This window comes from Gregarina niphandrodes (genome assembly GCF_000223845.1).
Source record: "Gregarina niphandrodes unplaced genomic scaffold scaffold00103, whole genome shotgun sequence".
In the NCBI taxonomy this organism is placed as follows: Eukaryota; Apicomplexa; class Conoidasida; order Eugregarinorida; family Gregarinidae; genus Gregarina; species Gregarina niphandrodes.
The window spans coordinates 4712-5539 of NW_011645868.1; the positions used below are offsets into that span (position 1 = coordinate 4712).

Consider the following 828-nt stretch of genomic DNA (forward strand, 5'->3'; position numbering starts at 1 on the left):
CTATGAGATCTGATTGGCGTGAATGGGATTTGGATAGATTTATTCAATTCATCCTAAAGTGCAACGACGATCTGGCAAGAAGAAAACGAAGGAATGCTAAAAGGGTGAATATGATCGCAAATGTAGTACCCATGCGACCAGAAACAAATGTGGTACCAAGGTCGAATTATCCACCAAGACGTGAGATCCAACCACGATTTTATGAGGTGGGCGACGAAGTTCTCGAGACGCCGCGAGGCGCCACACAAGTACCGAAGGGTATAGACAACAGACAATGCAGATGGTGTAAGTCTTCGCAACACACCTCAAGAGATTGTCCTACGAAGCCGTCCTGTACTGTGTGTGGAAAGAAGGGCCATGATGAGAAGAATTGCTACAGAGTGACACGTCAAGGAAAATTGGCTACGCAACACATTACGGTCACACGCACGCCACAAGGTATTAGTATGGACTTGAAAGAAGACACTTCGAACCTAGCGGTGTTGGAGAGTTTAGCCAAGTACTTCAACGACTCATGTGATAGGGTTAAAGAGCAGAAGGCTAAGGCCGCAGCGAAGAAGAACGAACCAATGGCAGGTGCGGTCAATGTCGCGTCTGAACAAGAAAGCGGAGGTCTGTATGGACGTTTTGTTATAGCCGACACGCAGGTGACGTGTCTAGTTGATCCTGGTGCTGACAAGAACATCATCAGTTGGCAACAACTACAAACACTACCGTTGGAGTACCGATGCTTATGGCGGCCGAATGAAGATGGTGAGATGATGCTGAACTTTATACAAGGCTCATGCGAAGTGGTTGGAACCATTAATCTACCTGTGATTTCTACCG

General features: G+C 47.0%; 1 protein-coding gene across 1 annotated transcript; it reads left to right on the top strand.

The window, feature by feature from the left end:
* Positions 1-446: 446 nt before the first annotated feature.
* Positions 447-690, top strand: GNI_199350 (hypothetical protein; the record flags this gene model as incomplete). The annotated part of the gene is made up of 1 exon (XM_011135433.1): positions 447-690. A coding segment is annotated over one exon (244 nt), but the record flags the coding sequence as incomplete, so codon positions are not given.
* Positions 691-828: the final 138 nt, after the last annotated feature.